This window comes from Oncorhynchus clarkii, chromosome 17 (assembly GCF_045791955.1).
Source record: "Oncorhynchus clarkii lewisi isolate Uvic-CL-2024 chromosome 17, UVic_Ocla_1.0, whole genome shotgun sequence".
Taxonomy (NCBI): Eukaryota; Metazoa; Chordata; class Actinopteri; order Salmoniformes; family Salmonidae; genus Oncorhynchus; species Oncorhynchus clarkii.
The window spans coordinates 3,796,678-3,819,177 of NC_092163.1; the positions used below are offsets into that span (position 1 = coordinate 3,796,678).

The 22,500-nt window shown below is 44.9% G+C and overlaps 1 protein-coding gene across 1 annotated transcript in view; it reads right to left on the reverse strand.

Annotated features, from left to right (window-relative positions):
• The window catches only part of LOC139370043 (protein sidekick-1-like), a 365,245-nt gene that overhangs the window by 152,709 nt on the left and 190,036 nt on the right, over positions 1-22,500 (reverse strand). The window contains exons 6-9 of the mRNA XM_071109345.1: positions 16,547-16,567; positions 6,476-6,584; positions 5,466-5,656; positions 1,491-1,574 (exon numbers count right to left, since the gene is read on the reverse strand). Of these exons, the coding sequence (XP_070965446.1) occupies positions 1,491-1,574; positions 5,466-5,656; positions 6,476-6,584; positions 16,547-16,567 (405 nt within the window). The remainder of the gene's footprint in view (positions 1-1,490; positions 1,575-5,465; positions 5,657-6,475; positions 6,585-16,546; positions 16,568-22,500) is intronic.

The window sequence follows — 22,500 nt, forward strand, 5'->3', positions numbered from 1 at the left end:
ACGAGTCAGAGGGGGGGGTCACAGAGGCATGGAAAGGACGAGTCGGAGGGGGGTCACAGAGGCATGGAGAGAACGAGTTGGAGGAGGGGTCACAGAGGCATGGAGAGGACGAGTCGGAGGTGGGGTCACAGAGGCATGGAAAGGATGAGTCGGAGGGGGAGGGTCACATAGGCATGGAGAGGACGAGTCGGAGGTGGGGTCACAGAGGCATGGAGAGGACGAGTCGGAGGTGGGGTCACAGAGGCATGGAGAGGACGAGTCGGAGGGGGGGTCACAAAGGCATGGAGAAGACGAGTCGGAGGGGGGGGGGGGGGTCACAGAGGCATGGAGAGGACGAGTCGGAGGTCACACTGGCTCACCTGGAAGAAGACAAGCAAGATGAGCTGAAGCAGCTGTTTGACTCTTAGGTCAGAGGTCAGGAAGAACCAAAAGTCCTGGAGCATGTCATCCGTTTGAAGCCAGAACCCTGTCCGCCAGCATCCTCACCGTGTGCCTGAGAGGCTGGTGGATGTCGTCGAGCCGTCTTCAAGTGAATGGAGCAGTCCCCTATTGTCACTGTCCCAAAGAAAGATGTCTCTTTGCGTCTGCATGGACTTCCATAAGGTGAATGCCATCTCCCAGTTTGATGCCTACTACCCCATGCCCAGCATTGACGACTTGCTGGGGAGAATAGGGAGAACTCATTACATCACCACATGGGATCTCTGCAAAGTGTACTGGCAGGTTCCCCTGGACGAACAATCCAAGGCAGGTACACCTGGACGAACAATCCAAGGCAGGTACACCTGGACGAACAATCCAAGGCAGGTACACCTGGACGAACAATCCAAGGCAGGTACACCTGGACGAACAATCCAAGGCAGGTAAACCTGGACGAACAATCCAAGGCCTACACTGCCTTCCGGATGCTGATGCGTTTGTTCTAGTTCAAGGTTATGTTGTACGGCCTTCATGGGGCCCCTGCGACTTTCCAGAGGCTGATGGACAAGGTCCTCCAGGACTGTGACGATTACTGTGCTGCTTACTTGGACGACGTGGTGATCTACAGCCACTCCTGGGAGGAGCACATACAGCATCTTAGCAGAGTCCTGGGGAAGATCCATGATGCAGGCTTCACGCTTAACCTCCTGAAGTGTGAGTGGGCGAAACAGGAGGCAAAGTACCTGGGTTACCAGCTGGGTAAAGGTGAAGTTCGGCCTCAGGTGGACAAAGGGGAGTCCATCAGGAACAGCCCTCGACCCAGAACCAAGACACAGGTGAAGTCCTTCCTTGGTCTGACAGGTTGGTACCGGAGATTCATTCCGGGTTACTAGCTACACACACACTCACACACAAACACACACAAACACACACACACACACAAACACACACACACACACACACACACACACACACACACACACACACACACACACACACACACACACACACACACACACACACACACACACACACACACACACACACACACACACACTGTGATTCCTTACCCTTGGCCTGACAGTGTAAGTCCACGTTCCTGTCCACCGCTGCTACACTCTTCAGTCTGGGTTCAGCAGTGAAGTACGGAGGCTCTGAAACACACACACAGTTAGTTAGAGCAATACTTCAATGGCATTACCAGTCAGAGAGAGAGAGAGAGAGAGACAGAGAGAGAGAGAGAGACAGGGGGAGAGAGAGAGAGAGAGCGAGAGAGAGAGAGAGAGAGAGAGAGAGAGAGGGAGAGAGAGAGAGAGACGGAGAGAGAGAGAGAGAGAGAGAGAGAGAGAGAGAGAGAGAGAGAGAGAGAGAGAGAGAGAGCGAGAGAGCGAGAACGAGAGAGAGAGAGAGAGAGAGAGAGAGAGAGAGAGAGAGAGAGAGAGAGAGAGAGAGAGAGAGAGAGAGAGAGAGAGAGAGAGAGGAGAGAGAAGAGATAATAGAGAGAATAGAGAGAGAAGATAGATGATAGAGAAGAGAGATGATAGACAGAAGAGAGAGAAAAGAGAGAGAAGAGAGATGATAAAGAGATGATAGAGAGAAGAGAGATGATAAAGAGATGATAGAGAGAAGAGAGATGATAAAGAGACTATAGAGAGAAGAGAGATGATAGAGAGAAGAGAGATGATAAAGAGACTATAGAGAGAAGAGAGATGATAGAGAGAAGAGAGAGAATAGAGAGATGGAGAATAAATATGCATTAGCGTACTTCTGAGAGCGCGCTATCCAACCTCTCCCTCAGCAATCATGAAGCATCAAAAGCTATTGAGTAACACATCAAAAAAAAGTTGATCTTCATCAATCATCTTGTGTGTGTTTACCATACACACACACACACACACACACACACACACACACACACACACACACACACACACACACACACACACACACACACACACACACACACACACACACACACACACACAGAGGAGGCGTGGGCTGTGTCTGGTTGAGGTGCTTTATATGTGGAGGTGTGTAAGTGTGTGTGTGTGTGTGTGTGTGTGTGTGTGTGTGTGTGTGTGTGTGTGTGTGTGTGTGTGTGTGTTTATTGATTATTGACTCTGGAAACCAACTCATTTCATCTGCGACTGAAAACATGTGTTATAACAGAACCATGGTGAATGTGTTATAACAGAACCATGGAGAATGTGTTATAACAGAACCATGGTGAATGTGTTATAACAGAACCATGGATAATGTGTTATAACAGAACCATGGAGAATGTGTTATAACAGAACCATGGAGAATGTGTTATAACAGAACCATGGATAATGTGTTATAACAGAACCATGGAGAATGTGTTTTAACAGAACCATGGAGAATGTGTTATAACAGAACCATGGAGAATGTGTTATAACAGAACCATGGAGAATGTGTTATAACAGAACCATGGAGAATGTGTTATAACAGAACCATGGAGAATGTGTTATAACAGAACCATGGAGAATGTGTTATAACAGAACCATGGAGAATGTGTTATAACAGAACCATGGAGAATGTGTTATAACAGAACCATGGAGAATGTGTTATAACAGAACCATGGAGAATGTGTTATAACAGAACCATGGAGAATGTGTTATAACAGAACCATGGAGAATGTGTTATAACAGAACCATGGAGAATGTGTTATAACAGAACCATGGAGAATGTGTTATAACAGAACCATGGTGAATGTGTTATAACAGAACCATGGAGAATGTGTTATAACAGAACCACGGAGAATGTGTTATAACAGAACCATGGAGAATGTGTTTTAACAGAACCATGGAGAATGTGTTATAACAGAACCATGGAGAATGTGTTATAACAGAACCATGGAGAATGTGTTATAACAGAACCATGGAGAATGTGTTATAACAGAACCATGGAAAATGTGTTATAACAGAACCATGGAGAATGTGTTATAACAGAACCATGGAGAATGCGTTATAACAGAACCACGGAGAATGTGTTATAACAGAACCATGGAGAATGTGTTATAACAGAACCATGGTGAAAGTGTTATAACCGAACCATGGAGAATGTGTTATAACAGAACCATGGAGAATGTGTTATAACAGAACCATGGTGAATGTGTTATAACAGAACCATGGAGAATGTGTTATAACAGAACCATGGTGAATGTGTTATAACAGAACCATGGTGAATGTGTTATAACAGAACCATGGAGAATGTGTTATAACAGAACCATGGTGAATGTGTTATAACCATGGTGAATGTGTTATAACAGAACCATGGAGAATGTGTTATAACAGAACCATGGAGAATGTGTTATAACAGAACCATGGAGAATGTGTTATAACAGAACCATGGCGAATGTGTTATAACAGAACCATGGTGAATGTGTTATAACAGAACCATGGAGAATGTGTTATAACAGAACCATGGAGAATGTGTTATAACAGAACCATGGTGAATGTGTTATAACAGAACCATGGTGAATGTGTTATAACAGAACCATGGTGAATGTGTTATAACAGAACCATGGAGAATGTGTTATAACAGAACCATGGTGAATGTGTTATAACAGAACCATGGTGAATGTGTTATAACAGAACCATGGTGAATGTGTTATAACAGAACCATGGTGAATGTGTTATAACAGAAAGGAACCATGGCGAATGTGTTATAACCATGGTGAATGTGTTATAACAGAACCATGGTGAATGTGTGTGTGTTAGTGTTTATGTGTATGTAATAGTACGGACCAGTACTTCAAAGGGGCCAAGCATCCTGCCATCCAGGACCTCTATACCAGGCGGTGTCAGAGGAAGGCTAGAAACATCTCCAAAGACTCCAGCCACCCTGGTCATAGACTGTGAGGTGTGTGTTTCACCCAGTATAGTGAAGTGTGTTTTGTTCCCAGTACAGTGAGGTGTGTTTTGTACCCAGTACAGTGAGGTGTGTTTTGTACCCAGTACAGTGAGGTGTGTGTTTCACCCAGTACAGTGAGGTGTGTTTCACCCAGTACAGTGAGATGTGTTTTGTTCCCAGTATAGTGAGGTGTGTTTTGTTCCCAGTACAGTGAGGTGTGTTGTACCCAGTACAGTGAGATGTGTTTTGTACCCAGTACAGTGATGTGTGTTTTGTTCCCAGTACAGTGAGCTGTGTTGTACCCAGTACAGTGAGGTGTGTTTTGTACCCAGTACAGTGAGATGTGTTGCACCCAGTCCAGTGAGATGTGTGTTGTACCCAGTACAGTGAGGTGTGTTTTGTACCCAGTACAGTGAGATGTGTTGCACCCAGTCCAGTGAGATGTGTGTTGTACCCAGTACAGTGAGGTGTGTTTTGTACCCAGTACAGTGAGGTGTGTTGCACCCAGTTCAGTGAGGTGTGTTTTGTTCCCAGTACAGTGAGGTGTGTTTTGTACCCAGTACAGTGAGGTGTGTTTTGTTCCCAGTACAGTGAGCTGTGTTGTACCCAGTACAGTGAGGTGTGTGTTGTACCCAGTACAGTGAGATGTGTTTTGTTCCCAGTATAGTGAGGTGTGTTTTGTTCCCAGTACAGTGAGGTGTGTCGTACCCAGTACAGTGAGGTGTGTGTTTCACCCAGTACAGTGAGGTGTGTGTTTCACCCAGTACAGTGAGGTGTGTTTTGTACCCAGTACAGTGAGGTGCGTTTTGTTCCCAGTACAGTGAGGTGTGTTTTGTTCCCAGTACAGTGAGGTGTGTTTTGTTCCCAGTACAGTGAGCTGTGTTTTGTTCCCAGTACAGTGAGCTGTGTCGTACCCAGTACAGTGAGGTGTGTGTTGTACCCAGTACAGTGAGGTGTGTTTTGTTCCCAGTACAGTGAGGTGTGTTTTGTACCCAGTACAGTGAGGTGTGTTTTGTACCCAGTACAGTGAGGTGTGTTTTGTTCCCAGTACAGTGAGGTGTGTTTTGTTCCCAGTACAGTGAGGTGTGTTTTGTTCCCAGTACAGTGAGGTGTGTTTTGTTCCCAGTACAGTGAGCTGTGTTTTGTTCCCAGTACAGTGAGCTGTGTCGTACCCAGTACAGTGAGATGGGCCCGGGCCTCGGTGGGTCTGGTGGTGGAGTTGAGAAGCGACGCCTCACACACGTACACGCCCCCGTCTGAGAGGGAGGGGCTAGAGAGGGTCAGGCGACGCCCGAACACGCCCACTCCACTGGCCAGCCGACGCCCATTACGTTTCCACGACAACACCAGCCTCTCCACCGGCCTGGGGAGAAAACAACAAAATTAACCAAATTAAATCTATCAATAACTCATCTAGCCAATCAATCAACCAATTAAACAATCAATCAATCAAATTATCAATCTATTTAACAATCTTTCAATCAAATGATCAATCTATTCATCAATCAAGCAGTCAGTCAGTAAATGAATGAATGACAGTGGAACAACTTCCAGTCTTCATAGAGGTCCATGCGGTCACACAACTACTGTACTGTCTACTAGAAGGGGGTATTGGCACCAGGAGACAAAACAACATCAAGACAACGTTTCTGATGTTTACACCATCTAAAACACGTTATTACTGTGGAGGGGGGGGGGGTGTCTGTGGGTGTGAGAGTGTTAGACAGAGGTGCTGAGGCAGGGTGGAAGACATACTGACTGCTCTAATCAACACTGTCTAAACTGGTCTTGGAGGAGGGATAGAGAGAGCGGGGAGGGGATGGAGGATTGGAGGGAGGGAGAGAGAGAGAGAGAGAGGGGAGGGGAAGGAGGAAAGGAGGGAGAGAGAGAGGGGAGGGGAAGGAGGATAGGAGGGGAGGGAGAGAGAGAGCGGGGAGGGGATGGAGAATATGAGGGGAGGAGGGGAGGGAGAGAGAGAGAGAGAGAGCAGGAGAGAGATTAGGAGTGCTAAAGAGAGAGTTGAGGGCAACTCTTCCTGTCCTTTGAGGTTTAAAGCCTCACTGAGTGAGGCCAGATCTGTTGTGTGTGTGTGTGTGTGTGTGTGTGTGTGTGTGTGTGTGTGTGTGTGTGTGAGACTGTGTGTGTGTGTGTGTGTGTGTGTGTGTGTGTGTGTGTGTGTTACCTGGCGTTAGCAATACACTCAAGTGTAGCTTCCCTCCCTGCCACGACAGACATATTCTTCGGACCAATCACAATCACCGGAGCCACGGGCTCAACCAGAGCATCAGGGTCTGAGAGAGAGACAAATAGGGAGGAGAGGGAGAGAAAGGGGGGAGAGGGAGAGAGAAAGGGGGGAGGCGGGGAGAGAACAAGGGGGGAGAGGGAGGGAGAGAGAGGAGGGAGAGAGAGAGAGAGAGAATGAAGGAGGGGAGAGAGAGAGAAAGAGAAATTGGGGAGAGAGAGAACGAGAGGGGGTGAGAGAGGGGAGATAATTTCATTTTCTTCAACACGAGAGTTACAAACTCAACACAAATCTAAAAAAAATATTTCAATGAAGAGAGAGAAAGTGTGTGTGTGTGTGTGTTTGTGTGCGTGTGCGCACGTGCGTGTGTGTGTATGTGTGTGGGTGTGTGTGTGTGATTGATAGTTGACTTAGACAGTAGAGGAAAATAGTGATTGATTCATCACAGACAGATGAATATTGCCTAACAACTCCACCTCTGTCTGTCCCTCTCATCATTTTGTTCATCCATAAGGTATGTTTCTGTTCTTCCTCGCATTCTTCTTTCAGGACCAGGACCATGTCTGGTAACTGGTAGAGGACCATGTCTGGTAACTGGTAGAGGACCATGTCTGGTAACTGGTAGAGGACCATGTCTGGTAACTGGTAGAGGACCATGTCTGGTAACTGGTAGAGGACCATGTCTGGTAACTGGTAGAGGACCGTGTCTGGTAACTGGTAGAGGACCATGTCTGGTAACTGGTAGAGGACCGTGTCTGGTAACTGGTAAAGGACCGTGTCTGGTAACTGGTAGAGGACCGTGTCTGGTAACTGGTAGAGGACCATGTCTGGTAACTGGTAGAGGACCATGTCTGGTAACTGGTAGAGGACCATGTCTGGTAACTGGTAGAGGACCATGTCTGACCAGGACCATGTCTGGTAACTGGTAGAGGACCATGTCTGGTAACCGGTAGAGGACCGTGTCTGGTAACGGGTAGAGGACCATGTCTGGTAACTAGTAGAGGACTATGTCTGGTAACTGGTAGAGGACCGTGTCTGGTAACTGGTAACTGGTAGAGGACCATGTCTGGTAACTGGTAACTGGTAGAGGACCATGTCTGGTAACTGGTAACTGGTAGAGGACCATGTCTGGTAACTGGTAGAGGACCGTGTCTGGTAACTGGTAGAGGACCATGTCCGACCAGGACCGTGTCTGGTAACTGGTAGAGGACCATGTCTGGTAACTGGTAACTGGTAGAGGACCGTGTCTGGTAACTGGTAGAGGACCATGTCTGGTAACTGGTAGAGGACCGTGTCTGGTAACTGGTAGAGGACCGTGCCTGGTAACTGGTAGAGGACCATGTCTGGTAACTGGTAGAGGACCATGTCTGGTAACTGGTAGAGGACCATGTCTGGTAACTGGTAACTGGTAGAGGACCATGTCTGGTAACTGGTAGAGGACCATGTCTGGTAACTGGTAGAGGACCATGTCTGGTAACTGGTAACTGGTAGAGGACCATGTCTGGTAACTGGTAGAGGACCGTGTCTGGTAACTGGTAGAGGACCGTGTCTGGTAACTGGTAGAGGACCGTGTCTGGTAACTGGTAACTGGTAGAGGACCATGTCTGGTAACTGGTAGAGGACCATGTCTGGTAACTGGTAGAGGACCATGTCTGGTAACTGGTAGAGGACCATGTCTGGTAACTGGTAGAGGACCATGTCTGGTAACTGGTAGAGGACCATGTCTGGTAACTGGTAGAGGACCATGTCTGACCAGGACCATGTCTGGTAACTGGTAGAGGACCATGTCTGGTAACCGGTAGAGGACCGTGTCTGGTAACGGGTAGAGGACCATGTCTGGTAACTAGTAGAGGACTATGTCTGGTAACTGGTAGAGGACCGTGTCTGGTAACTGGTAACTGGTAGAGGACCATGTCTGGTAACTGGTAACTGGTAGAGGACCATGTCTGGTAACTGGTAACTGGTAGAGGACCATGTCTGGTAACTGGTAGAGGACCGTGTCTGGTAACTGGTAGAGGACCATGTCCGACCAGGACCGTGTCTGGTAACTGGTAGAGGACCATGTCTGGTAACTGGTAACTGGTAGAGGACCGTGTCTGGTAACTGGTAGAGGACCATGTCTGGTAACTGGTAGAGGACCGTGTCTGGTAACTGGTAGAGGACCGTGCCTGGTAACTGGTAGAGGACCATGTCTGGTAACTGGTAGAGGACCATGTCTGGTAACTGGTAGAGGACCATGTCTGGTAACTGGTAACTGGTAGAGGACCATGTCTGGTAACTGGTAGAGGACCATGTCTGGTAACTGGTAGAGGACCATGTCTGGTAACTGGTAGAGGACCATGTCTGGTAACTGGTAGAGGACCATGTCTGGTAACTGGTAACTGGTAGAGGACCATGTCTGGTAACTGGTAGAGGACCGTGTCTGGTAACTGGTAGAGGACCGTGTCTGGTAACTGGTAGAGGACCGTGTCTGGTAACTGGTAACTGGTAGAGGACCATGTCTGGTAACTGGTAGAGGACCATGTCTGGTAACTGGTAGAGGACCATGTCTGGTAACTGGTAGAGGACCATGTCTGGTAACTGGTAGAGGACCATGTCTGGTAACTGGTAGAGGACCGTGTCTGGTAACTGGTAGAGGACCATGTCTGGTAACTGGTAGAGGACCATGTCTGGTAACTGGTAGAGGACCATGTCTGGTAACTGGTAGAGGACCGTGTCTGGTAACTGGTAGAGGACCATGTCTGGTAACTGGTAGAGGACCGTGTCTGGTAACTGGTAAAGGACCGTGTCTGGTAACTGGTAGAGGACCGTGTCTGGTAACTGGTAGAGGACCATGTCGGGTAACTGGTAGAGGACCATGTCTGGTAACTGGTAGAGGACCATGTCTGGTAACTGGTAGAGGACCATGTCTGACCAGGACCATGTCTGGTAACTGGTAGAGGACCATGTCTGGTAACAAGTAGAGGACTATGTCTGGTAACTGGTAGAGGACCGTGTCTGGTAACTGGTAACTGGTAGAGGACCATGTCTGGTAACTGGTAACTGGTAGAGGACCATGTCTGGTAACTGGTAACTGGTAGAGGACCATGTCTGGTAACTGGTAGAGGACCGTGTCTGGTAACTGGTAGAGGACCATGTCTGACCAGGACCGTGTCTGGTAACTGGTAGAGGACCATGTCTGGTAACTGGTAACTGGTAGAGGACCGTGTCTGGTAACTGGTAGAGGACCATGTCTGGTAACTGGTAGAGGACCGTGTCTGGTAACTGGTAGAGGACCGTGTCTGGTAACTGGTAGAGGTCCATGTCTGGTAACTGGTAGAGGACCATGTCTGGTAACTGGTAGAGGACCATGTCTGGTAACTGGTAACTGGTAGAGGACCATGTCTGGTAACTGGTAGAGGACCATGTCTGGTAACTGGTAGAGGACCGTGTCTGGTAACTGGTAACTGGTAGAGGACCATGTCTGGTAACTGGTAGAGGACCATGTCTGGTAACTGGTAGAGGACCATGTCTGGTAACTGGTAACTGGTAGAGGACCATGTCTGGTAACTGGTAGAGGACCATGTCTGGTAACTGGTAGAGGACCATGTCTGGTAACTGGTAGAGGACCATGTCTGGTAACTGGTAGAGGACCGTGTCTGGTAACTGGTAGAGGACCATGTCTGACCAGGACCATGTCTGGTAACTGGTAGAGGACCATGTCTGGTAACTGGTAGAGGACCATGTCTGGTAACTGGTAGAGGACCATGTCTGGTAACTGGTAGAGGACCGTGTCTGGTAACTGGTAGTGACCATGTCTGGTAACTGGTAGAGGACCATGTCTGGTAACTGGTAGAGGACCATGTCTGGTAACTGGTAGAAGACCATGTCTGGTAACTGGTAGAGGACCATGTCTGGTAACTGGTAGAAGACCATGTCTGGTAACTGGTAGAGGACCATGTCTGACCAGGACCATGTCTGGTAACTGGTAGAGGACCATGTCTGGTAACTGGTAGAGGACCATGTCTGGTAACTGGTAGAGGACCATGTCTGGTAACTGGTAACTGGTAGAGGTAGAGGTGAGCAGGCTACAGCAGTAAAGAGGATTGTACAATACACACACACCCTCCACATGTACACAATACACACACACCCACCACATGTACACAATACACACACACCCACCACATGTACACAACACACACACACCCTCCACATGTACACAACACACACACACCCTCCACATGTACACAATACACACACACCCTCCACATGTACACAACACACACACACCCTCCACATGTACACAACACACACACACCCTCCACATGTACACAATACACACACACCCTCCACATGTACACAATACACACACACCCACCACATGTACACAACACACACACACCCTCCACATGTACACAACACACACACACCCTCCACATGTACACAATACACACACACCCTCCACATGTACACAATACACACACACCCTCCAATTTAAACAATCAACTTTGGAGAGGTTGGTTGCTTTTGAGTGTGTGTGTATCCTGCCGTGTGTGTGAGCGTGTTTGTGTATCCTGCCGTGTGTGTTTGTGTGTGTATTGCTGCGGGAGCATAAGAACTCCCTGTGGAGATTATACAATGAAACTCCTCAAAATCAAATCATTCTATTGGATTAAATACCAGGAAAATAGAACACACTGTGGGAGGGAGCGAGGGAGAGGGTAGGGAGAGAGCGAGAGGGGAGGGAGTGAGAGGGGAGGGAGCGAGGGAGAGGGTAGGGAGAGAGGGGAGGGAGAGAGAGGGGAGGGAGAGAGGGAGAAGGGAGGGGGAGAGAGAGAGGGGAGGGAGGGAGAGAGGGAGAAGGGAGGGGGAGAGAGGGGAGGGAGATAGGGAGAGGGGAGGGGAGGGGAGAGAGAGAGGGGAGGGAGCGAGAGATGGGTGAGAGAGAGATGGGTGGAGGGAGAGATGGGGGGAGTGGTAAGGAGGGAGGGAGGGTTGATGCATAAAAGAATGAGGCCTGAGTACTGAAGGCTTTCATTAGTTCCCTGAGCTAATGTCTATAAGGCTATAAATCAACAGGCTAACACAGTCCAGTATCAGACAAGAAACACAGTCCAGTATCAGATAGGAAACACAGTCCAGTATCAGACAGGAAACACAGTCCAGTATCAGACAGGAAACACAGTCCAGTATCAGACAGGAAACACAGTCCAGTATCAGACAGGAAACACAGTCCAGTATCAGACCGGAGAGGTTCAAACCCACTACTGGACATTATGGTCTGCCCCAAAAACAGGGGAACACAGAGTCATCCTAAATTACAACTAGGGGGAGATTAAATAAACAGGATTGGTACGTTTTGAGAGAGTGAGAGAGGGGGAGATAGAGAGAGAGAGAGGGGGAGATAGAGAGAGAGAGAGAGAGAGAGAGAGAGAGAGAGAGGGGGGAGAGATGAGTGGGAGATAGAGATAGAGAGAGAGAGAGAGAGAGAGAGAGAGAGAGAGAGAGAGAGAGAGAGAGAGAGAGAGGGAGAGGGAGCGGGAGAGAGGGAGAGAGGGAGGATTGACAGAGCTGGCAGGTAGTTCTATCTCAGATTAGACGGTAATCTCTCTCCGAAAGGATTTTCTCAGATTACAACTTGTTGTTTCTCCTATTAAATGGACCCTGGACAGGACATCAGGGTGTGTAATCCCTCCAGCTCAACATATATGTGTGTGTGTGTGTGTGTGTTAATCCATTCAGACACATCCCTGTAGGGTCCTAGAGAGTAGGGAGACATGGCTCAGGGTGAGTGATGTTAGCAGAATGTGTATTAATAGAGTTGTCATATACACATCATCCGTTTGACACATAACACACAGGCCAGAGAGACACAGGCCAGAGAGACACAGGCCAGAGAGACACAGGCCAGAGAGACACAGGCCAGAGAGACACAGGCCAGAGAGACACAGACAATACCTGACCCACATTTAAAGGAAAGAGCTTTGACTATGTTACAGACTCAGTGAGCAATAGCCTTGCCATTGAGAAAGGCCGCCGTAGGCAGACATGGCTCTCAAGAGAAGACAGGCTATGTGCTCACTGCCCACAAAATGAGGTGGAAACTGAGCTGCACTTCCTAACCTCCTGTCCAATGTATGACCAAAGGGCAACCAGTGAAGAACAAACACCATTGTAAATACAACCCATATTTATGTTGATTTATTTTCCCTTGTGTACTTTAACCATTTGTACATTGTTAAAACACTGTATATATATATATATATATATGACATTTGTAATGTCTTTATTGTTTTGAAACTTCTGTATGTATTCAGACCCCTTGACTTTTTCCATATTTTGTTACTTTACAGCCTTATTCTAAAATGTATTGAATCATTTATTTTTCTCGTCAATCTACACACAATACCCCATAATGACATCACAATACCCCATAATGACATCACAATACCCCATAATGACATCACAATACCTCATAATGACATCACAATACCTCATAATGACATCACAATACCCCATAATGACATCACAATACCCCATAATGACAAAGTGAAAACAGGTTTTTTATACATTTTTGAAAATGTAATAAAAATAAAAACACATAAATACCTCATTTACAAAAGTATTCAGACCCTTTGCTATGACACTCAAAATTGAGCTCAGGTGCATCCTGTTTCCGTTGATCATCCTTGAGATGTTTCTACAACTTGATTGGAGTCCACCTGTGGCAGATCTAATTGATTGGACATGACTTGGAAAGGCACACACCTGTCTATATAAGGTCCCACAGCTGACAGTGCATTTCAAAGCAAAAACCAAGCCATGGGGTGGAAGGAGTTGTCCGTAGAGCTCCGAGACAGGATTGTGTCGAGGCACAGATCTGGGGAAGGGTACCAAAAACAAAGCCATGGGGTGGAAGGAATTGTCCGTAGAGCTCCGAGACAGGATTGTGTCGAGGCACAGATCTGGGGAAGGGTACCAAAAACAAAGCCATGGGGTGGAAGGAGTTGTCCGTAGAGCTCCGAGACAGGATTGTGTCGAGGCACAGATCTGGGGAAGGGTACCAAAAACAAAGCCATGGGGTTGAAGGAGTTGTCCATAGAGCTCCGAGACAGGATTGTGTCGAGGCACAGATCTGGGGAAGGGTACCAAAAACAAAGCCATGGGGTTGAAGGAGTTGTCCATAGAGCTCCGAGACAGGATTGTGTCGAGGCACAGATCTGGGGAAGGGTACCAAAAACCAAGCCATGGGGTGGAAGGAGTTGTCCGTAGAGCTCCGAGACAGGATTGTGTCGAGGCACAGATCTGGGGAAGGGTACCAAAAACAAAGCCATGGGGTGGAAGGAGTTGTCCGTAGAGCTCCGAGACAGGATTGTGTCGAGGCACAGATCTGGGGAAGGGTACCAAAAACAAAGCCATGGGGTGGAAGGAGTTGTCCGTAGAGCTCCGAGACAGGATTGTGTCGAGGCACAGATCTGGGGAAGGGTACCAAAAACAAAGCCATGGGGTGGAAGGAGTTGTCCGTAGAGCTCCGAGACAGGATTGTGTCGAGGCACAGATCTGGGGAAGGGTACCAAAAACAAAGCCATGGGGTGGAAGGAGTTGTCCGTAGAGCTCCGAGACAGGATTGTGTCGAGGCACAGATCTGGGGAAGGGTACCAAAAACAAAGCCATGGGGTGGAAGGAGTTGTCCGTAGAGCTCCGAGACAGGATTGTGTCGAGGCACAGATCTGGGGAAGGGTACCAAAAACAAAGCCATGGGGTGGAAGGAGTTGTCCGTAGAGCTCCGAGACAGGATTGTGTCGAGGCACAGATCTGGGGAAGGGTACCAAAAACAAAGCCATGGGGTGGAAGGAGTTGTCCGTAGAGCTCCGAGACAGGATTGTGTCGAGGCACAGATCTGGGGAAGGATACCAAAAACAAAGCCATGGGGTGGAAGGAGTTGTCCGTAGAGCTCCGAGACAGGATTGTGTCGAGGCACAGATCTGGGGAAGGATACCAAAAACAAAGCCATGGGGTGGAAGGAGTTGTCTGTAGAGCTCCGAGACAGGATTGTGTCGAGGCACAGATCTGGGGAAGGGTACCAAAACATTTCTGTAGCATTGAATGTCCCCAAGAACACAGTGGCCTCCATCATTCTCAAATGGAAGAAGTTTGGAACCACCAAGAATCTTCCTAGAGCCACCTGGCCAAACTGAGCAACCCTATGGTCACGCTGACAGAGCTCCAGAGTTCCTCTGTGGAGATGGGAGAACCTTCCAGAAGGACAGCCATCTCTGCACTACTCCACCAAACAGGCCATTATGGTAGACAGACGGAAGACACTCCTCAGGAAAGGGCACATGACAGCCCACATGACAGCCCACATGACAGCCCACATGACAGCCCACATGACAGCCCACACTCTCAGACCATGAGAAACAAGATTTTCTGGTCAGATGAAACCAAGATTGAACACTTTGGCCTGAATGCCAAGGGTCACGTCTTGGAGGAAACCTGACACCATCCCTACGGTCAAGCATGGTGGTGGCAGCATCATGCTGGGGGGAAATTTTTCAGCGGCAGGGACTGGGAGACTAGTCAGGATCGAGGGAAAGATGAACGGAGCAAAGTACAGAGAGATAATTGATGAAAACCTGCTCAAGAGCACTCAGGACCTCAGACTGGGGCAAAGGTTCACCTTCCAACAGGACAACGACCCTGAGCACACAGCCAAGACAATGAAGGAGTGGCTTCAGGACAAGTCTCTGAATGTCCTTGAGTGGCCCAGCCAGAGCCCGGACTTGAACCCGATCAAACATCTCTAAAGAGACCTGAAAATAGCTGTGCAGCAACGTTTCCCATCCACACTGGCGGAGCATGAGAGGATCTGCAGAGAAGAATGGGAGGAACTCCCCAAATACAGGTGTGCCAAGATTCAAATCAAATCAAATCAAATTTTATTTGTCACATACACATGGTTAGCAGATGTTAATGCGAGTGTAGCGAAATGCTTGTGCTTCTAGTTCCGACAATGCAGTAATAACCAACAAGTAATCTAAAGATTGAAGCGACATATCCAAGAAGACTCAATGCTGTAATCACTGCCAAAGGTGCTTCAACAAAGTACTGAGTAAAGAGTCTGAATACTTATGTAAATGTGTTTGAACAATGAGTTAGAGAGGAGAACACTGATTTATAGAAGAGAACACTGAGTTATAGAAGAGAACACTGAGTTAGAGAGGAGAACACTGAGTTAGAGAAGAAAACACTAAGTTATAGAAGAGAACACTGAGTTATAGAAGAGAACACTGAGTTAAAGAGTAGAACACTGAGTTAGAGGGGAGAACACTGAGTTAGAGAGGAGAACACTGAGTTAACGAGTAGAACACAGAGTTAGAGGATAACACTGAGTTAGAGAGGAGAACATTGAGTTATAGAGGAGAACACTGAGTTAGAGAGGAGAACACTGAGTTAGAGAGGAGAACACAGAGTTAGAGGATAACACTGAGTTAGAGAGGAGAATACTGAGTTATAGAGGAGAACACTTAGTTAGAGGATAACACTGAGTTAGAGAGGAGAATACTGAGTTATAGAGTAGAACAGTGAGGTAGAAAGGAGAACACTGAGAGGAGAACACTGAGGTAGAGAGGAGAACGCGAGAGGAGAACACTGAGTTAGAGAGGAGAACACTGAGGTAGAAAGGAGAACACCGAGAGGAGAACATTGAGGTAGAAAGGAGAACATTGAGGTAGAAAGGAGAACACTGAGAGGAGAACACTGATATAGAGAGGAGAACACTGAGAGGAGAACACTGAGGTAGAGAGGAGAACACTGAATGTATGAGGTGAACCATTAGAAAAGGGGGAGAGCAACTTTTGCTGAGCAAGACAGAAAGGAGGAAGGGGGACACTTAACATATCTTTATGATACAAGTCTATGGCCTTCAGTTGGGAGAGAGAGAGAGAAAGAGAGAGGAGGGAGAGAGAGCAACGGAACGAGGCATTGATGGATAGTGAGATAAAAGAGAGAAAGCGCTGGTTGTCTTACCCTGAGAGACACGGTTCCTCACTGACAGAAGCAGAGAGGGAGGGGGATTGGAGGATGAAGGGGGAGGGGGAGGGGAAGGAGGGAGAAGGAGAGGGAATTTTTATTTCAGCTTGTCTACATGTATACTGTATATTGGAAGACTTCAACACATTGGCATAAAACACACAGACATGAATGGTGGCAACTGTGTTTTACAAAGCTTTGAAAGTAAAAAAATAAAGTATATTCCTCACACCAAAAATAACTCAAGTATGCAAACTTAATTGAGAGGGGGAGGTGGCGAGAGAGAAAGACAGAGAGAGAGAGAGAGAGAGAGAGAGAGAGAGGGAGGGTGAGCGAGAGACACAGCGAGAGATAGAGAAAGAGAGGAGAGAGAGACAAAGAGAGAGAGAGTGAGTGAGAGACACAGAGACAGAGAGAGACAGAGAAAGAGGGAGAGAGAGAGACACAGAGACCGAGAGAGAGAGAGGGAGGGACACAAAGACAGCGACAGAGAGAGAGAGACAGAGAGAGAGAGAGAGAGATAGAGAGGGAGGGAGATAGAGACAGAGAGAGAGACAGAGAGATAGTTAATTACTAATTACACAGGGGGACAAACACCTGCCTGGAGGTGACAGCATTCCCTCCCACATAAGCACACCCAAAGGCACAAGATAATTACTTGACACATTGGAAAGAATTAACAAAAAAACAGAGCAAACTAGAATGCTATTTGGCCCTAAACAGAGAGTACACAGCGGCAGAATACCTGACCACTGTGACTGACCCAAAATTAAGGAAAGCTTTGACTATGTACAGACTCAGTGAGCATAGCCTTGCTATTAAGAAAGGCCGCCGTAGGCAGACATGGCTCTCAAGAGAAGACAGGCTATGTGCTCACTGCCCACAAAATGAGGTGGAAACTGAGCTGCACTTCCTAACCTCCTGCCCAATGTATGACCATATTAGAGAGACATATTTCCCTCAGATTACACAGATCCACAAAGAATTCGAAAACAAATCCAATTTTGAAAAACTCCCATATCTACTGGGTGAAATTCCACAGTGTGCATCACAGCAGCAAGATTTGTGACCTGTTGCCACGAGAAAAGGGCAACCAGTGAAGAACAAACACCATTGTAAATACAACCCATATTTCTGCTTATTTATTTTATCTTGTGTCCTTTAACCATTTGTACATTGTTAAAACACTGTATATATACATAATATGACATTTGTAATGTCTTTATTGTTTTGAAACTTCTGTATGTGTAATGTTTACTGTTAATTTGTATTGTTTTTCACTTTATATATTCACTTTATATATTATCTACCTCACTTGCTTTGGCAATGTTAACACATGTTTCCCATGCCAATAAAGCCCTTGAATTGAAATGAATTGAAATGGAATTGACAGAGAGATAGAGGGAGGGAGAGAGAGACAGAGAGACTCAGCACACAGGGGGACAAACACCTGCCTGGAGGTGACAGCATTCCCTCCCACATAAGCACACCCAAAGGCACAACTATGACAACATAGCAAACAAAAACGGGTCACAACTTCTGCAGCTCTGTCGCACGCTGGGTATGTACATAGTCAACGGTAGGCTTCGAGGGGACTCGTATGGTAGGTACACCTATAGCTCATCTCTTGGCAGTAGTACTGTAGACTACTTTATCACTGACCTCAACCCAGAGTCTCTCAGAGCGTTCACAGTCAGCCCACTGACACCCCTATCAGACCACAGCAAGAGCAACTTCAGACCACAGCACAGCAGTCTACTTGAACAGAGCAATACTCAATCATGGGGCATCAAAGCCAAAGGAACTGAGTAACATTAAGACATGCTATAGATGGAAGCAATGCAGATTGGAAACCTACCAAAAACCAATTAGGCAACAACACATTTTAGACAATTTCCTGGGTAAAACGTTCCACTGTAATAGTGAAGGTGTAAACTTGGCAGTAGAAAATCTTGACAGTATATTTGACCTCTCAGCTTCCCTATCAAATCTAAAAATCTCAAATAGAAAACCAAAGAAAATTAACAATAATGACAAATGGTTTGATGAATAACGCAAAAATCGAAGAAAGAAATTGAGGACCCGGAAAACCTGAGTCTACGCCTTCACTATGGTGAATCACTAAAACAATACAGAAATACACTACGGAGAAAAAAAAGGAACAGCACATCAGAAATCAGCTCAATGGAATTGAAGAATCCAAAGACTCTAACCACTTCTGGGAAAATTGGAAAATACTAAACAAACAACAACACGAAGAATTATCTATCCAAAATGGAGATGTATGGGTAAACCACTTCTCCGATCTTTTTGGCTCTATAACAAAGAATAAAGAGCAAAAACATATACAGGATCAAATACAAATCTTAGAATCAACTATTAAATTACCTTGAATGAGTTACAGGACAAAATAAAAACCCTCCAACCCAAAAAGGCCTGTGGTGTTGATGGTATCCTCAATGAAATGATCAAATATACAGACAACAAATTCCAATTGGCTATACTAAAACTCTTTAACATCATCCTTAGCTCTGGCATCTTCCCCAATATATGGAACCAAGGACTGATCACCCCAATCTACAAAAGTGGAGACAAATTTGACCCCAATAACCTCCTTGGGATATCCGTCAACCGCAACCTTGGGAAAATCCTCTGCATTATTATTAACAGCAGACTCGTACATTTCCTCAATGAAAACAATGTACTGGGCAAATGTCAAATTGGCTTTTTACCAAATTACCGTACAACAGACCATGTATTCACCCTGCACACCCTAATTGACAACCAAACAAACCAAAACAAAGGCAAAGTCGTCTCATGCTTTGTTGATTTCAAAAAAGCCTTCGACTCAATTTGGCATGAGGGTCTGCTTTACAAACTGATGGAAAGTGGTGTTGGGGGTAAAACATACGACATTATAAAATCCATGGGCACAAACAAGTGTGCGGTTAAAATTGGCAAAAAACACACACATTTCTTCACACAGGGTCGTGGGTTTAGACAGGGATGCAGCTTAAACCCCACCCTCTTCAACATATATATCAACGAATTGGCGCGGCCACTAGAAAAGTCTGCAGCACCGGGCCTCACCCTACTAGAACCCGAAGTCAAATGTCTGCTGTTTGCTGATGATCTGGTGCTTCTGTCACCAACCTAGGAGGGCCTACAGCAGCACCTAGATCTTCTGCACAGATTCTGTCAGACCTGGGCCCTGACAGTAAATCTCAGTAAGACCAAAATAATGGTGTTCCAAAAAAGGTCCAGTCGCCAGAACCACAAATACAAATTCCATCTAGACACCGTTGCCCAAGAGCACACAAAAAACTATACATACCTTGGCCTAAACATCAGCGCCACAGGTAACTTCCACAAAGCTGTGAACGATCTGAGAGACAAGGCAAGGGCATTCTATGCAATTTTATGCCATCAAAACGAACAGGAAATTCAACAAATCAATTAGGATTTGGCTAAAAATACTTGAATCAGTCATAGAGCCCATTGCCCTTTATGGTTGTGAGGTCTGGGGTCCGCTCACCAACTAACTCTACTGACTATACTAATATACTAACTAACTCTACTGACTATACTGACTATATTAATATACTAACTAACTCTACTGACTATACTGACTATACTAATATACTAACTAACTCGAAATCTACTGACTATAATGAATAAACTAATATACCAACTAACTCTACTGACTATACTAATATACCAACTAACTCTACTGACTATACTAATATACTAACTAACTCGAAATCTACTGACTACAATGACTATACTAATATACTAACTAACTCTACTCACTATACTGACTATACTAATATACCAACTAGCTATACTGACACGTACTAATATACTAATGTACTAACTAACTCTACTGACTATACTAATATACTAACTAACTCGAAATCTACTGACTACAATGACTATACTAATATACTAACTAACTCTACTCACTATACTGACTGTACTAATATACCAACTAGCTATACTGACACGTACTAATATACTAATGTACTAACTAACTCTACTGACTGTACTAATATACCAACTAGCTATACTGACACGTACTAATATACTAATGTACTACCTAACTCTACTGACTATACTAATATACTAACTAACTCTACTGACTATAGTAATATACTAACTAACTTTACTCACTATACTGACTATACTAATATACTAACTAGCTATACTGACTGTAGTAATATACTAGCTATCTCTACTGACTATACTAATATACTAACAAACTCTACTGCCTATACTAATATACTAACTAACTCTACTGACTATACTAACATACTAACTAACTCTACTGACTATACTAATATACTAACTAACTCTACTGACTATACTAATATGCTAACTAACTCTACTCACTATACTGACTATACTAATATACTAACTAACCCTACTGACTATACTAATATACTGACTATACTAATATACTAACTAACTCTGCTGCCTATACTAATATACTAACTAACTCTACTGACTGTACTAATATACTAACTAACTCTACTGACTGTACTAAAATACTAACTAACTCTACTGACTATACTAATATACTAACTAACTCTACTCACTCTACTGACTGTACTAATATACTAACAAACTCTACTGACTGTACTAATATACTAACTACCTCTACTGACTATACTGACTATACTAATATACTAACTACCTCTACTGACTGTACTAATATACTAACTAACTCTACTGACTATACAAACTATACTAATATACTAACTAACTCTACTGACTATACTAATATACTAACTCAACTCAGTATACCAATATACTAACTAACTCTACTGACTATACTAATATACTAACTAACTCTACTGACTATACTAATATACTAACTAACTCTACTGACTATACTAATATACTAACTAACTCTACTGACTATACTGACTATACTAACTAACTCTACTGACTGTACAAACATACTAACTAACTAACTCTACTGACTATACTGACTATACTAACTAACTCTACTGACTATACTAATATACTAACTAACTCTACTGACTATACTAATATGCTAACTAACTCTACTCACTATACTGACTATACTAATATACTAACTAACCCTACTGACTATACTAATATACTGACTATACTAATATACTAACTAACTCTGCTGCCTATACTAATATACTAACTAACTCTACTGACTGTACTAATATACTAACTAACTCTACTGACTGTACTAAAATACTAACTAACTCTACTGACTATACTAATATACTAACTAACTCTACTCACTCTACTGACTGTACTAGTATACTAACAAACTCTACTGACTGTACTAATATACTAACTACCTCTACTGACTATACTGACTATACTAATATACTAACTAACTCTACTGACTGTACTAATATACTAACTAACTCTACTGACTATACAAACTATACTAATATACTAACTAACTCTACTGACTATACTAATATACTAACTCAACTCAGTATACCAATATACTAACTAACTCTACTGACTATACTAATATACTAACTAACTCTACTGACTATACTAATATACTAACTAACTCTACTGACTATACTAATATACTAACTAACTCTACTGACTATACTGACTATACTAACTAACTCTACTGACTGTACAAACATACTAACTAACTAACTCTACTGACTATACTGACTATACTAACTAACTCTACTGACTGTACTAATATACTAACTAACTCTACTGACTGTACTAATATACTAACTAACTCTACTGACTATACTAATATACTAACTAACTCTACTGACTATACTAATATACTAACTAACTCTACTGACTATACTAATATACTAACTAACTCTACTGACTATACTAATATACTAACTAACTCTACTGACTATACTGGCTATACTAACTAACTCTACTGACTGTACTAACATACTAACTAACTCTACTGACTATACTAACTA